The 25,087-nt window shown below is 35.8% G+C and overlaps 4 protein-coding genes across 9 annotated transcripts; 3 read left to right on the top strand and 1 right to left on the bottom strand.

Annotated features, from left to right (window-relative positions):
* The first annotated feature begins 368 nt into the window (after nucleotides 1–368).
* Nucleotides 369–5,828, top strand: LOC123208772 (dicarboxylate transporter 1, chloroplastic-like). Of its 4 annotated transcripts, none has more exons than XR_006500809.1 (4): nucleotides 369–1,574; nucleotides 3,210–3,431; nucleotides 4,137–4,567; nucleotides 5,554–5,828. XR_006500809.1 is itself a non-coding variant. In XM_044626295.1 (3 exons), exons 1-3 carry the CDS (start codon nucleotides 483–485, stop codon nucleotides 4,497–4,499), a joined length of 1,677 nt encoding a protein of 558 aa, XP_044482230.1. In that variant the 5' UTR covers nucleotides 369–482; the 3' UTR covers nucleotides 4,500–4,860. The 4 variants fall into 4 exon arrangements, 1 of the variants encoding a protein (XP_044482230.1); XR_006500808.1 differs by having other exon boundaries at nucleotides 5,550–5,828; XR_006500807.1 differs by lacking the exon at nucleotides 5,554–5,828 and adding an exon at nucleotides 4,639–4,860.
* A 4,557-nt stretch (nucleotides 5,829–10,385) lies between these two features.
* On the top strand, nucleotides 10,386–15,404 carry LOC123197931 (protein DETOXIFICATION 42-like). Its single transcript, XM_044612458.1, has 15 exons — nucleotides 10,386–10,591; nucleotides 11,706–11,802; nucleotides 11,946–12,101; nucleotides 12,437–12,558; nucleotides 12,664–12,894; nucleotides 12,990–13,168; nucleotides 13,288–13,423; nucleotides 13,531–13,627; nucleotides 13,734–13,834; nucleotides 13,978–14,141; nucleotides 14,275–14,346; nucleotides 14,429–14,545; nucleotides 14,643–14,738; nucleotides 14,829–14,950; nucleotides 15,080–15,404. The coding sequence occupies exons 3-15, from the start codon at nucleotides 12,022–12,024 to the stop codon at nucleotides 15,120–15,122; spliced, it is 1,560 nt and encodes a 519-aa protein (XP_044468393.1). The 5' UTR covers nucleotides 10,386–10,591; nucleotides 11,706–11,802; nucleotides 11,946–12,021; the 3' UTR covers nucleotides 15,123–15,404.
* A 93-nt stretch (nucleotides 15,405–15,497) lies between these two features.
* On the top strand, nucleotides 15,498–19,172 carry LOC123197906 (pentatricopeptide repeat-containing protein At1g06140, mitochondrial-like). The gene has a single exon (XM_044612417.1). The coding sequence runs from the start codon at nucleotides 15,809–15,811 to the stop codon at nucleotides 18,392–18,394; it is 2,586 nt and encodes an 861-aa protein (XP_044468352.1). The 5' UTR covers nucleotides 15,498–15,808; the 3' UTR covers nucleotides 18,395–19,172.
* Nucleotides 19,173–20,048: 876 nt separating this feature from the next.
* LOC123197914 (zinc finger CCCH domain-containing protein 56-like) lies at nucleotides 20,049–23,674 on the bottom strand. Of its 3 annotated transcripts, none has more exons than XM_044612440.1 (3): nucleotides 23,558–23,665; nucleotides 23,374–23,447; nucleotides 20,049–22,757 (listed from the first exon to the last, which is right to left on the bottom strand). In XM_044612440.1, the coding sequence occupies exon 3, from the start codon at nucleotides 22,733–22,735 to the stop codon at nucleotides 20,543–20,545; it is 2,193 nt and encodes a 730-aa protein (XP_044468375.1). In that variant the 5' UTR covers nucleotides 22,736–22,757; nucleotides 23,374–23,447; nucleotides 23,558–23,665; the 3' UTR covers nucleotides 20,049–20,542. The 3 variants fall into 3 exon arrangements, with proteins under 3 accessions (XP_044468375.1, XP_044468381.1, XP_044468366.1); XM_044612446.1 differs by having other exon boundaries at nucleotides 23,387–23,447; XM_044612431.1 differs by lacking the exon at nucleotides 23,374–23,447 and having other exon boundaries at nucleotides 23,558–23,674.
* Nucleotides 23,675–25,087: the final 1,413 nt, after the last annotated feature.

Below are 25,087 nucleotides of genomic sequence, written 5' to 3'. Positions count from 1 at the left end.
GATTCAGCCACTGGTTTGTTAGAGAGTGCGCTCTGTTCCCCGCCGCCGCGCAGTTTAGTGAATGTGGCTCAGAATAACGCCAAGCTGGCCGCTGTGCCAGACGGGCCTCTCAACTACAAGTATACGACCCTAGCAAAGCGAAACAGAACAGCAACAGCCAACCGTATATTCCATACGCCATCTCAACCGTCGGTTTTTTATCCAACGCACCACAGCCAACCTCCTCATTTTCCTCATATGAAAAAGTCCACTTACACCCTATCATTTTGAAAAATAACTTAAACCCCCTATTGAATGAAACATTAACACTAAACCCTCAATTATATTCTCTTAGGAAAGGGGGTAAGCGAAAAATATAGAAACAACGGGGAATATTAATCTTCCCTGAAGTTTAAAAATTACAAAAAGTTCTCTACTGTCTATCTCCCTGCTACCGAAAGTCTGAACCAGTCTAAAGAAGAAGAAAGAGATCGTGAAAGCCAATGGCGACTATGGCTCTCACTTCCTCTTTTAGCTCTCTATCTCCCCAATCACTCAAATCTCGAAATCTCAAAATCCCAACGAGATCAAACTTCACTCCCCGCTCAATTTCTCTAAATCCAAATCCAATTATACTAACTAACAATCTCTCATTCAAATCCCCACAGCTTCTTAAATCAATTCCAACACTCACCTCCTCAAAGAAACTAACCGTTAAGGCCTCAGCTTCAGCTCCAGCTCCGGCTTCCCCGGCCCCGCAGCCATGGCATGGAGCCGCAATGAAGCCGTTACTAGCGTCGATAGCTACAGGTGTCATCCTCTGGTTTGTCCCCGTACCTTCCGGCGTCTCACGAAACGCGTGGCAACTGCTTGCCATTTTTCTCGCCACAATCGTCGGCATCATCACTCAACCGCTGCCGCTCGGCGCCGTGGCTCTCATGGGCCTAGGAGCCTCCGTTCTCACAAAAACGCTGACGTTTGCCGCCGCGTTCTCAGCTTTCGGTGACCCGATCCCCTGGCTTATCGCCCTTGCCTTCTTCTTCGCCCGTGGCTTCATCAAAACCGGACTCGGCAATAGAATCGCCTACCAATTCGTCTCCCTATTTGGATCCTCGTCGTTAGGGTTAGGTTACAGCCTTGTCTTCAGCGAGGCGCTGTTGGCTCCGGCGATTCCGTCAGTTTCTGCACGTGCCGGCGGGATCTTTCTACCGTTAGTGAAGTCTCTCTGCGTGGCGTGCGGTAGTAACGTCGGCGACGGGACGGAGAACAAGCTAGGGTCGTGGTTAATGTTGACGTGTTTCCAAACTTCGGTTATATCGTCGTCAATGTTTTTGACGGCGATGGCAGCGAATCCTTTAAGTGCCACGTTGACGTTGAATACGATTAATCAGGCGATTGGGTGGATGGATTGGGCCAAGGCAGCGATTGTGCCGGGACTGGTGTCGTTGGTTGTGGTACCGTTGCTGTTGTATATAATTTATCCGCCTACTGTGAAAAGTAGCCCGGATGCGCCCAAATTAGCCCGAGAGAATCTGGAGAAGATGGGACCAATGAGCTCCAATGAGAAGATAATGGCTACCACTTTGCTTCTTACGGTATGATGATTCTTCACTTAATTCTGCATTATGATTATAGACTAACTTAGCAAACCTGATTTCGATTGAAGTATGGACATGTTTATATAGAATTTAAATGTGATTTTTAAACAGATGGCATAAAAGGAGTTAAAACATTGTTAGAATAGGGATAGAAAATGGGAAAAAAAATCATTTATCTTGCAGGAGAAATAAGTTGTGTTGATGAGTTTGCATTATGATTATAGAGTAGCTTAGAAATTTAAATGAGCTGCAAATATGTTTGATATAAAATTTAGATATAGTATTAAATGATTGGATGTAATGGAGTTAAAACATTCTTGGAATAGGGTTAGTGAGTGAGAAAAAATCATTTATCTTGTGTGTGAAATAAGTTGTTGATGTAGCCATAGATGAGTCACAAAATCCTACATGTCTTCTGTTGGTGAGCTTGCATTATGATAGTGGAGTTGCAGGAGAAATAAGTTGTGCTGATGAATTTACTTAATGATTATAGAGTAGCTTAGAGATTTAAATTTGATTGAACTGCCAAAGTGTTTGATATAAAATTTAAGTATAGTATTAAACGGTTGGAGGTAATGGAGTTAAAATATTGCTGGAATAAGGGTTAGAAAACGAGATAAATTCATTTATCTTGTGTGTGAAATAAGTTGTTGATGTAGCCATAAATGAGTCACAAATTCCTATATGTCTTCTGTTGTTGAGCTTATGATGTTGGAGTTGGATAGAATTTAAAGTTGATTGAACCATGAACCTGTTTGATGTAGATTTTAAATACAGTTCTAAATGTTTGGAGGAATGAAGTTAAAACCTTGCTAGAACAGGGGTGGAAATGAGAAAATGTCATTTATCTTGTGGGCGAAATTAGTTGTTGATTAGGCAGTCTATGAGTCACAAAATCCTACATATGTTTGTTGCTGAGTTTGCATTATGATTATGTCGTAGCTTAGAAATTTAAATTCAATTGAACTATGAAAACTTTTGATATAGAATTTAATTACAGTTTTAAACAGATGGAGGGATTGGAGTTAAAACATTGTTCGAATAGGGCTAGAAACTGAGATAAAATTGTTTATCTGGAAGGCAAAATAAATTGTCCATGTATCAGTCACTGAGCTGCAAATCCTTCTTGTGTTCTGTTGATGAGTTTGCATTATGATTATGGAGTAGCGTAGAAATTTTAATTCCAATTGAACTATGAGCCTGTTTGATATAAAATTCAAACAGTGTTAACAATGGGCAGGCAAGGAGTTAAACATTATTTGACTAGTGTTAGAAACAAGAAAAATGGTTATCTTGTGAGCGAAATAAGTTGTTGATGTCTCGGTCACTGAGTAGTAGAGTCCTACTTATGTTCTGTTGATTATTGAGGTTACTATGCTAGTTTAGAAATTGTAGTGAAAATGCAGTCTAGTAAATGTGTCTGTCTAAATTTTGTAGCTAGTGTGCTGTTATGCAGAAACAGTTGGAATTGTGTTCTTCATTTATGTTAATTAGTTTGTTGCGGGCTAAATTCGATAGTCAGTCTATTATCAGGGATGATGTTCTGCTTGTGTGTGTGGAAGGATCTGGGCGTTGCTTTTTTTGGCTTAGTGAATTTTCTTTTTTTCATGCCTTTGTTTGTTGTTATGTCAGGTGGGGCTCTGGGTTTTTGGTGGGATACTGAACGTGGATGCTGTTACTGCTGCTATTCTTGGATTGTCTATCCTCCTTATCACTGGTGTTGTGACATGGAAGGAATGCTTAGCTGAGGGAGTTGCTTGGGATACACTCACATGGTTTGCTGCACTTATTGCTATGGCTGGGTATCTCAACAAATATGGTCTCATATCCTGGTTCAGCCAAACTGTGGTTAAGGTAAGCCAAACTCTGGTTCAGCCAAACTGTGCCTTAGGATGCACACCTTTTCTCAATTATGTCTCCAACTGCTGGAGTTTTATTGCATGTTTTTGGTATTTCCGCAAATTACTTGGTCTTTTTTGTTTTTGTGGTGGTTTTTCCAAAAATTTTTTATACCAGTTTTCCACCCTCCAATGTTCTGATTGTGACTGGAATCCGGGAACTATTGCATTTTGTATAATTTTGCTGAATTAAAACATTCCTGAGTCACACTGCACTGTTGGGGTTTCTTTCAAATATGGTGCCAGTGTTGCTGGTCATCGCTAGGCGTTCAGAGATGGAATAATGGTATTCAGTCATTTAGTACCAAAAACTTCTTTTACAGTCTAAAATTTACATTGTGAAGCTTGCTATAGTCATCTTAAATTGTAATGACCATAATTGTTCTTGTTTGCATTTGAATTCTCCCTACCTCTAAATATCTGTACTGTTGTTGAAGAAATGCTAGATATATGGGAGCTTTCCTTTCCCATGATTGCAATAACTTGGAAGAAGATGCCCCTTTTATGGAATACCCTAATGAAGAGGGATTTAGCTGAAAGAAAAACATAAAAAAAACAGCCAAATGCTTATTAATTGTAGAATGATAGTTATGCTGATTGCAATTAGATTTCGTTGGTTGAGTTTCAAATATTTACTAATAGATAAGTACTTGTTTTGCAGTTTGTTGGTGGATTGGGTCTTTCATGGCAGGCATCTTCCGGTATTCTGGTTCTTCTCTATTTTTACTCTCACTACTTCTTTGCCAGTGGAGCAGCTCACATTGGTGCCATGTTCACTGCCTTCTTGTCTGTCGCTACTGCTCTTGGCTGCCCTCCATACTTAGGAGCCCTAGTCCTCTCCTTCCTCTCCAACATTATGGGTGGCCTTACCCACTATGGCATAGGATCAGCACCTGTTTTCTATGGTGCCAACTATGTGCCGCTGGCCAAATGGTGGGGTTATGGTTTCCTCATCTCAATAGTCAATCTCATTATCTGGCTTGGCGTTGGTGGCTTCTGGTGGAAAGTCATTGGCTTGTGGTAAAACAGGTGATCATAAAAATTGGCCTACCCAAATATTTAGTGATATTGCTGCCATTGTTTGCCAAACAGGTGAGTTTCCTCCCCCTGGCTGAGAACTTTTGGTGCTGATTCATTGTCATAGAAATAATTTATTTTGGCAGAGACTCCGGTTATAGATTCAACACAGAAATGAGGTCTAGAAATTAGAAGATGTACCGCCGATTTTGACGTGGCATGAAAAACTGCCTACAAAATTGACGATGATTGATATTAGTGTTGTTGGATTCCTGAACGTCTTATGTTTTTTCCTGCAGTCTCTTATCTGTTTATCCTTTTGGTTGCATTTGTGAAATGAAAGTTACTTTCATGGAAAGTTTGCATAATTTTTTTTCCTATTTTTAGGAATACTGTCTTGTTGGTTCTTTGTACCATCTCTGTTATCTGGCAATTTGCATTTGTTAAAACGCAGAATGACAATACCAACCCAAACTTTGATGAAATGACTATTTTTTACCTTTTAGCTTTGAAAAGTTTATTTTTCTACTAATTTATCGAGGTTTGACGATAGTCAAAAGGATATTTTTATCAATTTATACAATATAACAGGGTTTATATTACTTACACCCTAATAGTACAAATAAATTATATTTTCACTTTAACCAATTTATATATTTTTTTCCTCATTTTCAATTATCTTTCTTCTCCTCTCGGATTTCTTGTCTATCTTGAAAACGCCCAAGTATGGGTTTGACATTCCATACCCTTTTAGTCTTCTTTTGCTCTTGATCTTGCTCAACAACAGATTCGAAATCTTCTCTTATTACAAGCAAGTCGTCCTTAGTTAGAGATCCAAACTACTACCCAACTTTTTTCCAGAGCTCTTTTTTATCAGACGTGCTTGTTGTTTTGCATATAAATCTCAATCTTTTCAGTCCTCTGTGTGCACAAGATCTTGTCCGTTAAGTTTAGCCTTGACTCTCCGTGCATCACGTGTTAAAATCTTACGATTCACGTTATTTGATGATGATGTGTATGACAATCTAAATCTTAACCAACTAAATTTTCACTGAAGTTAGGAGGTTACCGAGAGGCTCTCACTGAGAATTTCGGATGGCACATCGAAACTTTTGCCACTGTGATTTGAAGGCAGTATCGTTGGAGTTGCACTACACAAAACAATGACATCATTTTCAAGCCCTAACGTCCTGATTCTTACCCTTGTTATTGGTTATTTTGGTAACATTGCTCAACTGACGTCACAGTCATCGTCTCGTTGAGAATAAAGTTTTTCGTAATCATCTGGTAATTCAAACATATTGCTGTAATGCGAGTGTGGATTGCTTCTTACAAATGGCATCTTCGAAACCTAATTCTTTTATTTTGGTTCTCTCTTGGTGCCTCATGTGATGACTTGCCAATTCTATTCCAAGCACATGACAGTGTCCAACCCACATGATGTTATGTTAGTAGAAAAGAACCCAAATATAACTCTAGTTCTAGAGAGTAAGATATTATTGGGTTGGGAATCATCTAAAAATTGCTAATTGGGACTGAAACTTATGGTGGATAGTGTAGGAGACTTTGAGACTCTCAGCAATTTTTTCCGGGGCATGATATTTTCTTGCACAAAGCCTATAAAAAGAATTGTACAACTCATTTAGAATACATGTAATGTAAACACCCATAATACAAAAGCTCATTTTCAACCTACTCTCCAACCCTTTGTTTAACTTTATTAGCACTCACTTTTATGTGTTCATTGTGTATGTTAATCCCTTGTTTACTTTTCCTCCAACCATTATCTCTGTCACATACTTGAGTCGGAGATGTTGACTTAGCTTTAGGTTTTAGTTAAGTGTCATACAAAAACGGCAATCGACCTATGACAATAAACATGAAATGAAATTTTGATTAGGAGAGAAAAAGAAAAAACATAAGGAATACCCCTTAACCGATCTCTAATTACCATTTTAACTCTTGTAACCAAATTTGCTAGTAGTTGAGATTTAGCATATTTAATAAAGTGTTTGAATATTATTTCACACAATATAAACTACAACCCTCAATTGCTAGCATATTTAAAAAATAATAATAATATTATAAGTATCTATTTTGAATACATAAATACGTATATACTTATGTGTATCATTATATAATTAATATTGTTATATCCTTAATTGAAATCATCTAATTATATGATAACATACATCAAATATATATTTATTTGTGTATTTAAAATATATATACATAATTTTATTATTTTAAAAATAATAATATTATACGTATTTACTTTAAATACATAAATAAGTAAATATTCATATATACCATCAAAATTGTCAACAAATTAGGTTTGACGTAATTAGTATAAACTTTTTTATCAAGTCTTAGATATTGAGCATATTTGCGGTGACTATAGACTTTTGAATCCTAAGGCTTCACAAATTCAATTCATCATCACATGGTCCATCAATCAAATATTACCATCTCTTTTCCAATAAAATTTAGTATAAAAATTGTTTGTCGTGTTTGAATGATTTAACTTTATTTGATAGTTGACAGGGGAGAAACGTAGTCATGAGAAGCAAATACATGAATAATACCAAACAAACCAACCACGTGGACCTTTCTCACATTAGTTCATCTCAAATCAAACTACTCAACTACAATTGACCAAAAAAAAACTTATAAGAAGAGCTCAAATTATAAGCGAAAAACCTTAATTTAAGGTATACAACTTATTCCAGTGGATGGACCAAAACTCTTATCTTAATCGGACATCAATGAATTTTTAACCTAAACTCTCTTAAAACCTTATGGGGATTTTATAATTTTATCGGTTAAACTACCCCTCAGGGGTATACTCTTTTTTTCATATTTCAAAGGCATAGAAGGAAGGAAAGTAGGTAAAAGACAATAAACAAAGAAGAGAGTTCTTTAATTTGTAGGGCATGGGCATGCTCTTTAACTTTCTTCGTTTAAAGTAGAGATAAACTTTGGAAACTGTCTTCTTCAATACTTTTTATTTTATTTATTCCAATAAATAAATTCATGCACCATAACTTCACATTAAATACTAAGAATGCGTGTGTAGAAAAAGATTAATTGTGTTCATTGAAAATTAATCAAATAAAAATGTGTTTGTTAATTTTTTATTTAACTTTTTTAAATAAAATTTAGAAAAAAAACAATTATTTTGAAAAAATAAATAAGCATCGCATTTGATAATATGATAAAAACAATCTCTAAGAGAGAAAGGAGAGAAAATTGATGAAGGAAAAGAGTGTTAAAAAAATAAAAACCTAATAAAGAGAAAAATATAATATTTTAAAATTTAATTAGGATAAAATTTTATTAATTTTTAAATAAAAAAAAATATAAAATTTTATTATTTTTAATATATTATTAAATAAATAATATTTTTATTTATAAAATTAACTAATTTTATTAATTTTAATTATCTATTAATAAAAGTTTAAATTTTTAATACCGGTTTGTAAAACTCAACAACCCTGAGATGGGAAAAAAAGAGAATTGTTAAGATATATGAAAGAAACTTCTCACTTTACAAAAAATACATACGACTTAATCACATTTTTAAAATTAATATCCTAAATAATACATGGAGATTATTAGTTATTAATAATCATACTATATTTTTTACTTACATTTATGGTTAAATTCAAATCAAATTTATTTGAATTCGAATTTAAACTCGATTCGAACAAATTAGCCCTATACAAGCTCGAGTTCGAATTACTCATCAAAATTTTCAATTAAAAATTTTAATACAAAATGATATCGTTTTGATCAATATATATTAAAACGATATCGTTTTAATAACCAAATAGTTACAAACTCTAGTTCGAAACGAGTTGAACTGAATTCAAATCAAATTCGAAGTTGACTTCTATCAGCTCAAACTTGAATTTGAATTCTACTATATACAAACCGAATTAAACTCGAGTTCTATTCGAATCCAATCCTACTTACATTCATGTCTGAAAATGTCACATCATTTATATAATTTAAAATTAATAGAAATTATCTTAAAAGTTGAATATGCCTATTTATTTATTACACGAACCCCACTTTCCGTCTATCCAACCGACTTGCGGAGAAATCCAAGTACAAGATAATGACAGTGAATTATTTTTAATTTATTAAGTAAACATTTTTTAGTTCCATTTTGGCATTCTAGTGGTGCCAAATAATATAATAAAATCATTATTATTTTATTTAAAAATTGCCATTGGAGTTTCCAAAAAGTTAAAAAGGCAACATGGTTGTAAATAAAATAAAAAATAATACATTATTATATTATATTAATGGACATAGCTTAACATTCACAAAAAAATATATTCTTTTTTCTAAGATTCTTATGCTTTATTTATTCTATTAGGATCATGTTCTTTTAGTCACTATCATTTGATGAATCGAATTCCATTACAAAGCAAGTTGCTATAACATTACAATTTCAAGTTGTCTTGTCTATTTGCTGCTATCCATATCCTCTCCTTAGTAGCTTAAAATTTATTACAAATATCGAATTTATATAAACATTTTTTTTATATAAATCATATAATGTTAGATTATTGGTTGTTTAATAAACTAAATGATTATTTTTCATCCAAGTTTTAGTTCAATCTTAAAAGTACACTCACAATAGATGAAAAACTTAAACACTCAGTTATCCGTAAATTCTTGTTAAAGTTTTCATTAAATATAAAAGTAACATTATTATTTAACAATAATATTAAAAAAATATAAAATTTTATCTTATTTTCTTTTTCAGGTTTTAAAAATTAACATTTTATCTTTAAACTTCAATTTTAAAAAATGACTTCCCCTCCCCTCCCCCCTTAAAATTCCTAGTTTGTTGTCCAGAGATCATCCTTTGGATGACGACAACTCCTTTGTCTATTGTAAGGTCGTTGTTTGTTGATAGAAGTGATCGGATTTCAAGTTTCATATCTTAAGGGAGGAAAATGAATTTCTTAAAATTTTATTATAAGAAAAATTATTAGTTTTTCAAATCATGGGAGAAAAAGAGATTTAATTTCTATTATTTTAATATTTCTGATAAAAATAATGACTTTACTTTTTAACTCTAATAAAAATTTTATGGGTGTATTCTAACGAAGTAAAACTTAGGTGGGTATGTGAATTTTTTTAACTACCACAAATATATATTTGTCATTTCATCAAAACTTGAGTGAGAAATAGTCCTTTGGCCTATTTAATAATACACTCAAACACTACAAAAAAATGGTTTAATAAGAGAAAAATATCTTATATTCCCATTGTTAATATTTTAATAATGACAACTATAATGACCGTCGATGAAGAGAGTTTTTTCATCATCAAAATTTTTTAACGACAAAAAATAGATTTTTAACGACTATTTTATTATTGTTAAAATCATAAATTTTATTGATTTTAATAAAAATATAAAAAATTGATCACTAAAATTATAAAAAGAAGAACTTTTAATTACCTGATATTATCCTCTCACTATTGTTTCTTCAGTTAAAGTTAATATTTTTTATATTGAAATGTATGTGTTTATAATTTTACCGAAATTTCGACGACAAAGATGTGACATAATAATGCATCCATAAGAACAATACCTAGTTTTATGGCTATAGTTATAACTGATTACTGTGCAATATTCTAAATTTTCCTCAAAAACTAAACTAATTTGATAAATTTTTTCATAAAGTCAAAGTGTGGTGAAAAGGGTGTCTAAATTTGATATAAACCACACCAGAACTGTTGAAGAATTTAATGAACAAACCAAAAATAGTTGAAGAGAGAAAAAATTTTGATGAAGAAAGGAGAGCAAAATGGGGGCAAATGTCTTTTATACTAAGAATAGAAAACTGGATTCCCAGCCTATGTAGGCATTTCTCTTCTTCATATTGAGAAGAAGATGCTCATTCCTCTTTATTATATTCTTTTGTGAAACACACAAGGCATTCTCACAGGGAGAGTGTCTTCCCGTTCTGGTTCCTATTCCCATTTCCATTCCATTGCAGGTTTCGAGGTTTCACTATTAGTAATTTGAACCTGCGAACCTGCGGGTGCATGGAATACAGCTTCGAAGAAAATTAAATGGTATAAATGCTTCTATGATTGTTAGGCTTCTTATTGGTGATGATTTTTATACCCTTTTGAGCTTCTGCTAAAATGATTAAAAAATTAATGGTTGGTTTATGTCAAAGCTAGTTGTGGTTTAATCTCTATGGCAAAATATTTTGTTGTGTTTTTTCCATTGTTAATGAAGATGCTTCTTTAGGCTTTTGCACGAAACGACAAAAAATTAATGGTTGCATCCCGTAAGAGATATGTTGAAGCTCTATCTTTCTGTGTGTGTGTGTGTGTTTTAGATTCTTTAAATTGTTGTTGGTGTTGAAATTTCGTAACCCTTTAAGCTTCTGCAAGAAAGATAAAAAAATTAATGGATATAGTTCACGTCATAGCTTGTTGAGGTTCAATGTTCATAGCAAATTAGTGGTTGATTCATGTAAAAGATGAGTTGAAGCTTAATCTTTTTAGCCAAAAAAAGAAACCTTGTGATGATTCTAGCTTCTTTCGATTCTAGTTCTCTCACATGGATTACTGTTGTTTGAGAAATTTCCCCTTAACCTCTGGGGCTGGCGATGGATATTGCATCAACGGTGCCATTGAAGCTTCTGCGTGGAACATGAGACTTGGCAGCCATATATGCACGCAATGCTCACTTTTGAAGATTATTATGAATGTAGTTCGTTTCTGAGTCTGATGCAGACACATGTTATCTCCTTATTCCAACAGTTTAAATTCAGAAGAAAGAAGAAGACAATTTATTTTCTGGGAGATGTGAATCCCACGCCCACCCTTGTCCTTATTTCATGCTCTTTCGTTTCTATTTACTTTGTGGCCTAGAAAAAAAGTTTCTTTAAAAACAACTTTTACGCGCATAACACTCTTGTGGCTTATATTTTGGCATGTCTCAATTTTATTTTGATTGACTGGAAGTGACCGACACTTTCTTTGTTTTGAGTTTGGTGGTTATGTATCTAATGTTTCAGAAAAAGATCAAATGAAAGTGGAATTTTTTGTTTAGAGTTGGTGATGTTTTTGTCTTTTTCTTCTTGTTGTTGAATATGTGGTTTCTTTCTTGGACGAATAAATTTTGTTGATGTTTCAAAGCTGAAGTTTTTCTCTTCGCGTGTGTTGTCATCTGAAGACCCTTCTGGCTTAGTTTCTTGGAACATCTAGAGGCGATAGAAACGGAGAGTATCTTGTGGAAAAAAAATTCTTGGGGCTTACAGTGAAAGTAAAAGGTACCACTTGTTTCTTCTTTCCAACTTTGAATTTAGAAAATGTTCTGTTGATGGTTGAAAATCCAAGCTCTGTTCATTTTCTAGAAGCTTTTATTGATTAAAAAATCTGTAAGAGTTATGGAGCTGAGTTTGTGAATTTCCAGGAACATTGTGGCCCCAGATACTGAATTAGATTCACTTTTCTTTTTGTGGACAACTTGGTGCGTTGGCTTTAATCATATGATGGCCGAAGAATGTGCTAATTTCCCTTCTTATGATAAGAATAAACCTCCCCTCCACGTTTTCTTCAGGAATGCCAGGTATCATTATAGTTTTTGTACTTGCATTTATGTATTTGATTGTATTCACTGTTCAGGTGACAATTTGTTTAATAAACATTGTAACTTCAAAGTTGAAACCAGCACCAGTTCTCTTGTCAATCTCTATCTTTGCTCAAGAGGTGCTTAATATGTTGATCAGAGTGTATTGAAGGAAGTTTGTATATGAATATTGTCTAATGGATTCAACGTCGTGATCTAGTGTTGTTCATCACCTCAATCTGCTTCAAAGTTTATTTGTTGAATCTTATGCTGTGTGTTTATTATCTAGGAGATAATGCTTGGGTTTGTTTTGTTTTTTTCAATACTGTGAACAGACATGCGTTGAAGTTGGACGAACTTGGTCTAGAAATAGCACAGATTGCACTGCCGGCTTCACTGGCTTTGACGGCAGATCCAATTGCTTCTTTAGTTGATACAGCTTTTATTGGCCATATAGGCACTTCCTTCTCCTTATTCATTCTGAAATTTCTTCATTTTGCTATGGCTAGTTCACTACTTCTCCTTGGAATAAGTCATCTAATCAATGCCTTTACCAGTACAGGCCCAGTAGAACTTGCAGCAGTTGGAGTTGCTATTGCTCTATTCAATCAAATATCAAGAATTGCAATCTTTCCACTCGTCAGTATCACAACTTCTTTTGTTGCTGAGGAAGATACAGTTAATAAAATCAATCAAGAGGCACAAGAGTTAGGTGAATGCTTAGAATCTAGTGATGTTGAAAATAAGGAGTTGCCACCAAAAACTGAAGCTAAAGAGTTGTTGCCAAAAAATTGTATGCCATTTCTATGTTTTTAATGCTTATTGGTATTGTTTTTGCTAGTTAAAGATGATAATAATTGTGTATTTTTTTTCATCCCACTGTATCAGATTCTGGTGAGTCTGAATACAAAGCCAATACCTATGAATATACAAAATCTGGAAAAAAAAGGCGACATATTCCATCAGCCTCATCAGCTTTGGTTGTTGGTAGCATCCTTGGAATCCTTGAAGCCATAATCCTCATAGCTGGAGCAAAACCTCTATTAGACTTCATGGGAATCGGTGCTGTAAGTACTGGTTAGGAGAATCAAAGGCTCTTGAACTTGTTCTATTGTTTTCTCTTTACAAATACTGCAATCTACAGTAAATGCTGACCTAAAAGAGCATAATATGTTTGTTTTTACAGGACTCTGCTATGTTAACCCCTGCTCAACAATACTTGACATTAAGGTCACTGGGTGCCCCTGCAGTTCTTTTGTCATTGGCCATGCAAGGGGTCTTTCGCGGATTCAAGGATACAAAAACCCCATTATATGCCACATGTAAGCCTTATCTGACTTGGATACTTGATTTCAAGTTAATCTCTTTCAACAGATTGAACAAAATTCTAGCTGCATTCTAATTTAACTTCTTATGTGAACTAATCCAGTGTCCGGTGACTTAGCAAACATAATTTTGGACCCAATATTCATTTTTGTTTTTCGTTTAGGAGTCAGGGGTGCAGCAATTGCCCATGTTATCTCTCAGTAAGTTATATTTATTACTATCAACAAACAGAAATTTCAATGCTTCTTTTATGATTCTATGCTAGCTACCTTTCCCTTAATTTATATGTCTCTGTGGCCATCACAGGTACCTTATTGCAGGTATACTTTTGTGGAGATTAATAGAGCAAGTTGATCTCATTCCTCCTTCTGTGAAACAACTCCAATTTGGTCGATTTCTTAAAAATGGTAATTAGTCTTATGTCACAACAACAAATTCTAAGCTTGTATGAATCAAGTTCTAATTATTTCAGACTTACTGATGGATGGTTTTTTTCTTGTTTTACTTGAAAGTTCTCAGACATACTTTTCCCTGTGTGTTTGAACTCCAGGTTTTCTATTGCTGATTAGAGTAATGTCAGTCACATTCTGTGTTACCCTTTCCGCATCTTTGGCTGCACGACAGGGACCAACTTGCATGGCTGCATTTCAGGTCTGCTTGCAGGTTTGGTTGGCAACATCTCTTCTTGCTGATGGTTTGGCTGTTGCTGGTCAGGTTAGATCTTTGTTTTTTGGGGGGCATTCTACAGCATATATATTTTCATTTCAATTCTCCCACAAGTCTCAAAATACCACCAAAACCTAAACTGTCATATCATGGTAACATAATCTGCATCCTATACCCACAGGCAATCCTTGCAAGTTCATTTGCCAAGAAAGATTATACAAGGGCAACAGAAACTGCAGCTCGAGTATTGCAGGTACTTTATTTTAGTCAGAAAGTTTAAACAGCTTCTCATATGGTATAATTTTCTCAGCTGACTTTTCATTCATTACCTGCAGTTGGGATTGATTCTTGGGTGCATTTTATCCATTGCACTTGCAGTAGGACTAACATATGGAAAAGTATTATTCTCAAGAGATGCCGATGTTCTCCACCTCATTAGCATAGGAATTCCGGTAGTCCTACAAATCAATAAAAAGAAGATTGCCATTCTTACAAGCTTAAAACAAGAAGTAAACAGTGAAAATTTATATTACAATTCCTATATCTCAGTTTGTTGCAGGTACTCAACCCTTGAATTCATTAGCATTCGTATTTGATGGTGTCAATTTTGGAGCATCAGATTTCAAATATGCAGCATACTCTATGGCAAGTCTTATAGTTTCTTTTTCTCCCATGAACATGTTGAACTATTAGCATTATACAAAATTGTTTGACTTCACACACTTCCATCTCCAGCTTACAGTAGCCATTTTCAGCATCCTATGCCTGTTGTTTCTCTCCACCACAGGTGGGTTCATCGGGCTCTGGGTTGCTTTAACCATCTACATGAGTCTCAGAGCTTTTGCCGGATTTTGGAGGTAGTTTTTATTCATTTGATTCCTCTCCATCCCCACAACATCATCAAAACCCATGTGTAAACATACAACATTTCAGTTTAACAATCTCAACATTTCTAACTCAAGAATCCTCATTTTTTAAATTTGCAGGATAGGAACTGGAACGGGGCCTTGGGAATTTCTCCGGAGATGAAGTTCGAATGATATGCATGGTGGTTTAAGTATCAGTTTAGCAGGCCTATAAGAAGCTGCAGCGATTTGTTTCCATAAATTTCTTCTTGTGGAAGCAAACGATTGCTTTTGGCAAAATGTAGACTAATTTTTCTGCTTGTTCAGTATTTTTAGTTGACTGATATAATATTATACAGAAAATTTGATGTGAGTATACATGTAAAGGGGAAAAAAAATATAGCCTCAATGTGACTTTTCTTCTCGAGAAAGTTAATTCAAGATTTTGTTTTGTTTTTGCACTCCACGATCCGAGTCACTTCTGTACATAAAAGCTATTAAATACTATATTGTAAAATAAACCCCAACAAGGAAATATTTAATACTTTCGGAGAATCACTTTGACATTTGGGCTCTGTTTGACCCTTGAATCAGGTATAGCTGTTTGACTGACTCACCGGGTAATTTTGCCACTCCAAAATCTCATCGATCTCTTTCAGACCGATGAAATAATTATACCTTTGTATTAGAGTTGGGATGTTAGCAAACTAAGCGGGGTTATTATTTAGGATCACTGGTATATTGACATGGTAAATGGGCTAATAGTTCAAGGCCTTTCTCAGATGAGAACTCATCCCAGTCCATATGGCTATAACAGAAAATCCATAAAACAAAATCCTCATCCCGCCCAATGTTAACGAACTTTTGAGAATGGCGTTAGCTTTGAGTTCAAGTCTCCAAAGCCCCTTCACATTAAGACAATCCCAGTTCAAAAATGAGCCAAAAAGGGACTTTAGTTCAATCATTAAACAACAAATTAAGCTTAAAAATGACCATGCAATTCTCTCAACATATGCTCAAATGGAATCTCTCAACATACTCCCCAATACCTCCACTTTGCCGCTTATTATCAAGGCATGTACGCGCCTAAACGCCGTGGAGAGAGGCAAGAGATTGCATGATTCTATCCGGGGTACAAATTTGATAGGAGATGTGCGCGTTGGAACAGCCCTCATTGATTTTTACGGCAAAATGGGTCTTTTAGAGGATGCTTGGAATGTGTTTGAAGAAATACGTGAGAGAGATTTGGTTTCATGGAATGCAATGGTAAATGGGTGTGTGGAGTGTGGGTGTCATGAGGAAGCGATTTCATTGGTTGTTCAGATGCAAACAGAGGGTTTGAGGCCTAATTCACGCACTGTGGTAGCTTTGCTTTTGGCGTGTGAGGAGGTGTTTTATTTGAGGTTAGGGAAGGCAGTTCATGGTTTTTGTTTGAGGACTGGACTTTTTGAAGCTGATCCTCATGTGGGTACTGCTTTAATGGGATTTTATTTAGGTCTTGATGTGAGGGTTTCACGACTTGTGTTTGATTTGATGGATGTTAAGAATGTTGTTAGCTGGAATGCGATGATCAAGGGCTATCTTGATAACGGGGATTGCTTTAAGGCTTTGAAGCTTTTTGAAAGGATGGTCATGAATGGGGTTGGGTTTGATTCCATTACAATATTGGTTGTTATTCAAGCTTGTGCAGAAATTCAATCTCTAGAATTGGGCATGCAAGTCCATGCTATGGCTATTAAGATTGGGTTTAGAAATGATTTGTTCATTGTGAATGCATTGCTTAATATGTATAGTGAGATTGGAATTTTGGACCTTTCATGTGAAGTATTTAATTCTGTTCCTTCCCCTGATGTTGCTTTGTGGAATTCTATGATATTCACATACTGTGAGTATGAGTGTTACAAGGAAGCTATTAGTTTCTTTATTAGAATGCGAAAAGAAGGCCTCAGAATAGATGGAAGAACCATCAATATCATGCTTGCATTATGTGCAGAGTTGGATGGTTGTTTGAAAGGGGGTAAAAGTTTACATGCTCTCGCAATCAAGAGTGGAATGAGGTTAGACACTTCTTTGGGAAATGCGTTGCTTAGTATGTATGATGAGCAAAATTGTGTTGAATCAGTCAAGAAGGTTTACCACACGATGACTAATGTAGATGTAGTCTCATATAATATTTTGATTTTTGCATTGGCCCGTAACAATTTAGGAGATGAAGCATGGGAACTCTTTGGGGCAATGCGAGAGAGTGAAATCAAACCTAACTCTTACACGGTAGTATCTATCCTTGCCTCTTGTGAAAATGAAACTTATCTTAATGTTGGGAGATCACTCCATGCTTTTGTGATAAAACATGCTATTGAAATAAACCAGTCATTGAATACTACACTCACTGATATGTATATGGATTGTGGAGATGAAGCAACAGCAAAGAATCTATTTGATGGATTTCCGGATAGGGATATAATTGCATGGAATGCTTTGATTGCAGGTTATATTAGAAATAATGATGCTAACAAAGCTGTCTTACTCTTTAATCAAATGATTTCTGAAGTGGAACCGAACTCAGTCACAATCATAAATGTTCTCTCATCCTGTACCCATCTTGCCAATTTACCTCAAGGTCAATGCTTGCATGCATATGTAAAGCGGCGAGAGTCATTTCTAGGTTTTGATTTGTCTCTTGCAAATGCTCTTTTAACAATGTATGCTAGATGTGGTAGTCTGAAAGATGCTGAAAAGATCTTTAAAACCCTACCAAGGAGAAATATCATTTCATGGAATGCCATCATAACTGGCTATGGTATGCATGGTTGTGGATATGATGCTATTCTTTCCTTCCTACAAATGTTAGAAGATGGTTTCCAACCAAATGGAGTAACATTCATATCTCTTTTGTCTGCTTGTAGCCATTCTGGTTTGATTGAGCAAGGGTTAGAGATTTTTCACTCCATGGTTCAGGATTTCAACATCACCCCTGAGCTTGCTCACTATGGTTGTGTTGTTGACCTGCTTGGTCGTGGGGGCTGCTTAGATGAAGCTAAAGAATTCATCAAAATGATGCCCATTGAACCAGATGCATCGGTATGGAGAGCTCTACTTAGTGCTAGTCGGCTTCATATTGACACCAAAGAAGCAAGATCCATTTTTGAAAAACTTGTCAAATTAGAACCAACAAATGCAGGGAACTATGTCTTAACATCCAATGTTTATGCTGCAGCTGGCCTTTGGTCAGAAGTCAGACAGATAAGAACTAGTCTCAGGGAGAAGGGTCTTAAAAAGCCTCCGGGAATTAGTTGGCTTGCCGATAGAAATCAGATTCACTCCTTTACTGCTGGAAGTAGATCACATCGAATGTCTGACAATATCTATGAAACTTTGAGTTCATTGTTATCCTCGATTAAAGAAGTCGGATATGTGGCTGATTTTTTCTCTGGATTGCATGATGAGGAGGATTAGCTTTTCATTCTGCAGCAATTCAGCTCTTTTGAGCTCCTTTTTGGAGATTAGACTGAACACTACCGTGGTTGGGATCATGATCTTTCAGAATGTGAGGTTTTGCTTTGATTGTTCTCAACTAAGCTACCTTGCCATTTTCAATCACTGGGAAAACAATTCCTGGGGATGTTTCCTTTTCATTAATCAATAAACAGTTTCCCCAGATCAATACTGTTAAAAATTTTCTGACTTTGGATTTCTAATATTTGTGGGTTGCTGAAATATGCGGGAAAACAATGCAAGAGTGGAAGTTCAGACGTGTTCAGACAAAGCTTCAACGTGGAACATGAGGGAAGAAGTGTCAACCGCTGAGTCTAGGACTTGCAACAACAGAACACTATTACAATAATCATATTTTCGACATCTATCGAATACTTCGCAAAAGTTTAGTGAAACTATACTGCATTTTACATATGTATCCTGTTTTGTCACAGATACAACAGGAACTAGATGAATGTTTTTGGATCCAAAATAACCATCACAACTCTAAGCTGTATGAAGACATGAAGATGGGACACTTTTCTTCCAATTACTCAGATAATACAGAATCCAAGACTAGACGAAGACCGTGATGAGAAATCTGCCCCCAGAAAGAAATTGATATAGACACTAACGATTGTGATACAATTAGAGCAGTCGGAGGTAAATTTCCAGCTTTAGTTTAGCGTAATCATGTAACTACTGCAAAAGATGAAAACTCGGTACATAATTTAGTCAATTTACTTGAGCCTTTACTAAATCTTTCCTTAGTTTAGATCTCAGAATTCATTAACTGCAACTTCAGATTGTCCTTTTGTAGCTATGAATGCCTTGATTCTTGGTTCATGAATTTGCAGTGCCAGCTGGACTTGAAAATTGATGATGTGAATGCTTAAGACGGACCATACCAGTATAAAAGGTACTAAGATTTTAACAGGTTGCTTTTCGAAGAAAAAGGTAATTTTATAGAATGGGCTTGATAATTTAGACCTCCAAATGCACATAAACCAAACCTGAACTTAAACAATTTCATAATCTCACATTCAAAAGAACAGAAGAATAGAATCCAAATTCCTTTTCTGATGTTCTCCACTATGTGATGCCCTAAACAAAAGAGATAAATACCTATCTTGTAACTCAGCAATTTGGACCCCACATGTGACATCAAAATTTAAGAATTTCCCCCACTAAAATAAAAGATACAACCAACTAGGGGAGTTAGTGGGGTGGCAATGGCATCATATCTTGGTACATGATACCTTAAAGCCCCGATAAAAAATATAAATAAAGTAGGTTCCACATCACATCTCATTAGTCCATCACACCCCACATTCATCTCATCTTTCTCATAAAAGTTTGACAGATTCCGAACAAGTTTTCCACCACCATCACCTCCACCCCAAATCCTCACCCACCACGCCACTTATTGGGTTCCACCTCATCACATATTTCAACCATTATAATTTAAACAGTTTGATAACGTATGGCGTTGATATATTGATGAAGTGCACATAACATCAGACCAAAGCAATTGCAATACTTGATAATGACCTGGTATCAGTACCAGAATATGATACTATGATGGATAAAACAAACAGATAAAACAAGCATGTGAAAGTGGGAAAAGATATGAAGATATTGAAAGAATATAATTGATTGAATAGTAATGAAATATTACATCATCACATGTTCAAACTCTTTAAAGATTCATCTGGGATGAAAACAATAACAACAAATATCAATAATGAAAAAGAGGGCCATAAACGCCATCTTAATGAAACATGGAAACATTTTCAAGAACACCATAATTTTATGGAATGAAAAATAAGCAGCCTAGGTCATGGAAAGTATGGCAAGAAAGCTGCCTAGCCTTAGTTGGGTCTTTGCAAAACCAGACACTGTCATTTCTTCCTGATTTCTCCTGTGATAACAATAAATAAATGAATAAACAAATGGAGACAAACTTTTCTCTGGCCTTCATTCTTCCACTGCCTTGTATGGTTACTATCCTCTACTTGACTGCCATATGATACGGGGAAATGATGAATTATTATCAGTAACAAAGTAAAAAATAAACTAACAATTCAGTTTAACTGTCTCAAGGTTCAGTGAACACAGTAGGAATTTTCGCTAAGCAACAATCTGATCGAGTTGCAGTTGCTCAAGCCATGCTCCTGACTGATCACTGGATTCACTCTGAGGGTTTAAATTAGAACCCTCAACTGACAAAGGCGTGCTTGAGGGTAGACCTATGCTTGTTTCTTTCAAATTTGATGGAGTTTCCTTCAATGGTGATAGAGCCCATAAAACATCAGGCTCCTCTCCATTGCATCCAATTGAAAATGATCTGCGTGATTGATTCAGTTCATCAACCTGAACAGACCAATCTACTTTGACATCGGGAGATTCCCATTTTGACCAAGAATGCACTGGGGAACCAACAAAAACATTAGATTTAAGATCACGAGAAAGGTTAGACCGAAGTTCTGGAGAGCTCAGGCTGCATAACTGTTGCTGCAGCTTCTCACGACAAGTAAGGATAGATAGACGAGAGTTCATTGGAGATATAGGATCCACCTTCAGTGGTGACATTCTCCCTGGAGAGGAAACACCAAATGAAGCCTGCAAGAGAGAGTGATCATCATTCTTTGGAGAGAACAAATTTGTCTTGATTGGAGCTAACTTGCTTTGATGCTGCTGGAATTGATTAAGAGCCATTGATCTATGTGACGGAGATAAAACAGTTGTAGCAGCAAACTGATCAGTGTATCTAGAAGATGCGACCTCAGGACAAAAATGCTTGTCAAGATTTTGAGGAGTTAAGGTTTTTGAACTAGCAGAAAGATTCCCTTGGGCACCAAATTGCGGCAGAGAAAGATAAGATGTATTATTAAGTAATTTCTGATACTGCATTTCAAAATCTTGCAGCTTATCAAGATTGTCAGCTGGAATGTCTCTAGCACTGAGAGAAGATCTCAATCGGCTTGACTGAAGGTTGCTGCTTGGGAGATGCAAAGTTGGGATGCTTTGCTGAGGCCAACACATGGATGACTGTGATATATCATTAGCAGAAAACATGGTTGGGCTAAACAAAGAATGTGACATGGCAGAAACAGCTGATGGGGAGCCAGGCAACATATTGAAGGTTGAAGCCATGTGGCCCATGTCCATGGCTGCAGCTGAGCGAGGGGATGGCACACCAGATCCGGTAGACACATAAGTAGGTCGCAGTTCCTCTGATGAGTGGGCAAAAAAGCACACAGGTCGTGCACAACTTGTACCATCCTTGCAGAGTCTGGTTCTGTATTGGGCTGGGTGTAGCCAGGACTCAAAAACTCCATGAGCATATCCACACAAATCTCCACGCCCACATGTTCCCTTACGAAAATCTGGACATGGCAAACAACTGTAATGGAACTTTCTTGGGTCTCTTCTCCGTGCATTCTCACCTGGATGAGCAAAAGGACACTCAGTCCAATCATGGGAATAAGCTCGGGAACAAGGCCAGATCTTAAAGGAAAACATCCGGAATTCATCAGATGTATACATGCTGTCCTTGATATCAGGAAAAAATGGATCAATAGCGTATTCTTTCTTCTCCGGTGCATACGAAGTATGAATATCATTAGGCTTGCAACTGCCAGATGACAAGGGTACATCTGAGACAGAAGCAAAAGAACAAGTATCCAGTGATGATGAAAGAGATGGCGAACTGGACCTCAAACTAACAGCAGAAACCTGAATATCGTCTAAACCAACACAAACATTATTCTTCAAAAGCTCTTCAAGGGCCACTCTCGAATTGGGAACATTTGGATGAGTAACAATAACATCTGATGGGCGATGCCCATCAGCATTAGTGACATTTGGGTCAGCACCAGCAAGTAAAAGCAACTTGACAACATCAACTGCATTAATAGATCCACTAGAAGCAGCATAATGCAAGGCAGTGCTCTTATCCAAACCACAAGACAGATTTACATCAGCCTTAGATAAAGAAAGAATTAGTTTCACAACATCAACACTGCCATATTTAGCTGCAACCATTAACGGTGTCATACTGTCAAGAACTTTCTTTTTTGACATCCGTTGGCAACAATACCAGACTCCAACCTCATGAATGTCGGATGCATTACAAATAGATCTCTTGAAACCCTCAGAATCATTATCAGCTGCAAGCTCAAGCAAAAGGGAAAAAGAATGTTTGGACTCAACTGTTTTAGATAGATTACTCATAGTTTTATCTAGAGATGACTTGCTTTGCAGGGATGCAGGTGGAGACAAAGCCTTAGAACTTAACTTCTCTGAACCTCCACACATCATTTAAAAGATCAAAAAAAAACATCTGAAAAGAACAAAACCAACCCTGAAAAATCAGCTACTGAAAGAATAAACACACAAAGAATATCCACAATAAAAAAAACAAATCGGATAATCGATAATGATTCCTTAGCATCAATTCCCCACTCAAAAGAAAATAAAAACTACAAAAAACAAAAACCCACCAAACTCTTGATAAATTGAAAGCTACCCAATTCAAATCAACAACTATAAAACCAAAAGCAAGCACACACCTAAAACTTCACAGAAAGGCTAGCAAGAAGAGCTGTCTAGCGAAAAAAGCAAAACAAGCAACAAAAGGTTAGATTTTTGGAAATATTTATAGAAAAAAAGGGGCCTGAAAAAATTAAAATATGAAAAAAATAAATAAATGCTTTCCAAATATTACATGTGCCTAAATTGTAAATAAAACGACGATTTTCCGAATCTGATTTGACAAAATCTTATCATAAATATTTAAAGATCTTTAATTTTAATTTTTTTTTAAAAATCCCTAATATTGCAAGAACAGATATTGGACCTAAAAATAATTTATTTATTTATTCAATAAAACAGGGAAAACCCCAATTCCACTATAAAGTAACTTAACAAAAATTTTCAAAGTGGGTCCATGAATTGACCTCATTTTCTTACATTTTCCCACATTTTCGCACCAACCAAACAGCCCAGACCAAAAATATTCCATAGCATTACACTACATTAAAACAATAAAAAAAAAAACTTAACATCACACCAAATATCACAAAATAAAAATGCAAACCAGAATTCACAAACGGAAAAAATCTAAACATGAACAGAACTCACCGAGCAACCGTACGGGACCTTTAAAGCACTAACTTGAGGAATCAGTGAGTTGAAATTGAATCAAATTAATCAATCTAAATAAATAGAGAGTGAACTTGGGTTAAATTTTGTTTCGAGATTGGAGTGAAACGACGGGATTTTAAAATTTGGTGAGACAAACGGGTGACCGGGAGAAACGGTGAGAAAGAGAGCGTGGAGTAGGTGAGTGACAGTGGGAGTGGGTGACTGGCTCAACCGGTGCTTTTGGTGGGGTCGGGTAATACTTTATTTGTTCTTTGGGATCCAGGTAGAGATGTCAATGGGCCGGGCTGGCTCCGGCTCGGCCCATCGGGCTAACGGGCCGGGCTGGGCCTAAGGCCCAAACAGTACCGGGCCTTCGGGCCGGGCCGGCCCATTAAAATATAAAAGCCCAAGGCCCGGCCCATATAATAACGGGCCTTAATCGGGCCGGGCCGGGTTGGGCTTTAATCGGGCCGGCCCGGCCCATTTAATCAATTTTTTAAAAAAAATTTTAATTAACATTTTTTAACATAAATTTTTTTCAATTATTAAAACCGATAACAGTATCCCGAATATTTTATTTATAACTCCTCACTTGTGACGGAAGAATATCGTAGTTATATGATGAAAAATATTATAAATTAATAACATAGTACAAATAAATTAATTTACATACGGTATAAATTACAAAATATAAATAAAATATATCTACTATATAATATTTATTTACTCATCTTTTATATTTAAATCTCTGAATTCTTCAAAAATAAATAATTATTATTTACGAATTTAAATATTTTTTAAAAGAGAGTTAATGAAATTGAAAATAAAATGAAATAATTGAAATTGAGTAATTAAAAGGTTTATAAATAAAAGTGAAAATAAAAAGAAATAAAATAGATTTATTTAAAATTTTTTTTTTTTTTAAAATTATGCAAAGGCTTCTGCCGCAAGGCAGCTCTGCTGCCCAGCCTCCAGGAAAAAAAAACTGCCCAGCCTCCAGGAAAATATATATATATAGCAGACCAAGGCAGAAGCAGATTTCTGCTTCTGCCGCAAGGCAGCTCTGCTGCCCAGCCTCAGGAAAAAAAATATATATATATACATATAAACAGTATCGGGCCGGGCCGGGCCAGCCCATGGGCTTAATATTAAAGCCCTAGGCCCGGCCCGGTAGGCCCATGGGCCCGGCACTCTACAGTGCCGGGCCGGGCTTTATCGTGTTCGGGCTTTTTTTCGTGCTTCGGGTTGGGCCTCCATTTGACCCGGCCCAATTGACGTGTCTAGATCCAGGAAATGAAAAAGGCTTTTAGGTGGAGCGGAGTTTGGGTGGGTGGAGGTCAAACTAAGTCAAAGTGTCAAATGAAATTTGAAAAAATTAGAAGATGAAGGGAAATTTAGGTCAAAATGTCGCGCGCGTTGCGACAATAACGTTGTTAGATTGATATTTTGATTTATAATATAATAATAAAAATTATTTTTATTTTAATTTTAATTTTGAAGGGTCAAAACGATACTAATTTTAATCTC

The sequence above is a fragment of the Mangifera indica genome, chromosome 2 (assembly GCF_011075055.1).
Source record: "Mangifera indica cultivar Alphonso chromosome 2, CATAS_Mindica_2.1, whole genome shotgun sequence".
Taxonomy (NCBI): domain Eukaryota; kingdom Viridiplantae; phylum Streptophyta; class Magnoliopsida; order Sapindales; family Anacardiaceae; genus Mangifera; species Mangifera indica.
This window is presented reverse-complemented; position numbering and strand designations above follow the sequence as displayed.